The 706-nt window shown below is 37.7% G+C and overlaps 1 protein-coding gene across 1 annotated transcript in view; it reads right to left on the bottom strand.

Annotated features, from left to right (window-relative positions):
• The window catches only part of LOC107656028 (synaptoporin-like), a 30,993-nt gene that overhangs the window by 6,216 nt on the left and 24,071 nt on the right, over positions 1-706 (bottom strand). The window contains exon 4 of the mRNA XM_016443681.1: positions 401-471. Coding sequence (XP_016299167.1) covers positions 401-471 — 71 coding nt within the window. The remainder of the gene's footprint in view (positions 1-400; positions 472-706) is intronic.

The following is a 706-nucleotide window of genomic DNA, read 5'->3' as shown; positions in this document are numbered from 1 at the left end:
TATAATTGATTGATTGTACAAATCAATATGATTAGATCATGACAGAATGAAAGACATATAGCAACAGTGGTGTATAAAATCATCAACTTTGACGTGTATGAACAAGCTATGGTGAATGAAAAAATATTATACTGAACCTGAAAATCTTCCCAATTAGCACAATCAATTAATTAAAAAAAAATAGTTCTGATGCTGTGAATTATGTTTCCATTTAAAACACTGAATCCAACTGTGCTCGCCAAGAGACAAATCTTGTAACTGGCGGCACACAGAGAATACAAAGCTGAAACCATTACCACATAATCAAATGCTCCTGTGTATTAGAGTATTGAATTAAAGCCAGGTAATTATCTCTATTGCTCTGCAGAGAATATGCAGGGGTGCTTTAAATTAGTCTTACCTGAATGGGTAAGCAAAGTTGATGCCAATACTGAGGTTGCTGTCAGACTTGTTGATGCAGTCCACACTAACCTTCCTGATGATCCGACGATAGCTGCTTGCATCTCAGCTTGTCTAACAGACAATTCTTGCTGGATGAAGGACCATCACCTTCAACTCAGCCTTGCCAAAACAGAACTGCTGGTGGTTCCATCAAATCCATCGTTTCATCACAATTTCACCATTCAGTTAGGCACATCAACCATAACTCCTTCAAAAACAGCCAGAAACCTTGGAGTTATGATTGATGATCAGCTGACTTTCTCAA

The sequence above is a fragment of the Sinocyclocheilus anshuiensis genome, unplaced genomic scaffold (genome assembly GCF_001515605.1).
Source record: "Sinocyclocheilus anshuiensis isolate Anshui unplaced genomic scaffold, SAMN03320099.WGS_v1.1 scaffold51, whole genome shotgun sequence".
Lineage (NCBI taxonomy): Eukaryota > Metazoa > Chordata > Actinopteri > Cypriniformes > Cyprinidae > Sinocyclocheilus > Sinocyclocheilus anshuiensis.
The sequence above is the reverse complement of the archived record's forward strand: the minus strand, read 5'-3'. Positions and strand labels throughout refer to the sequence as shown.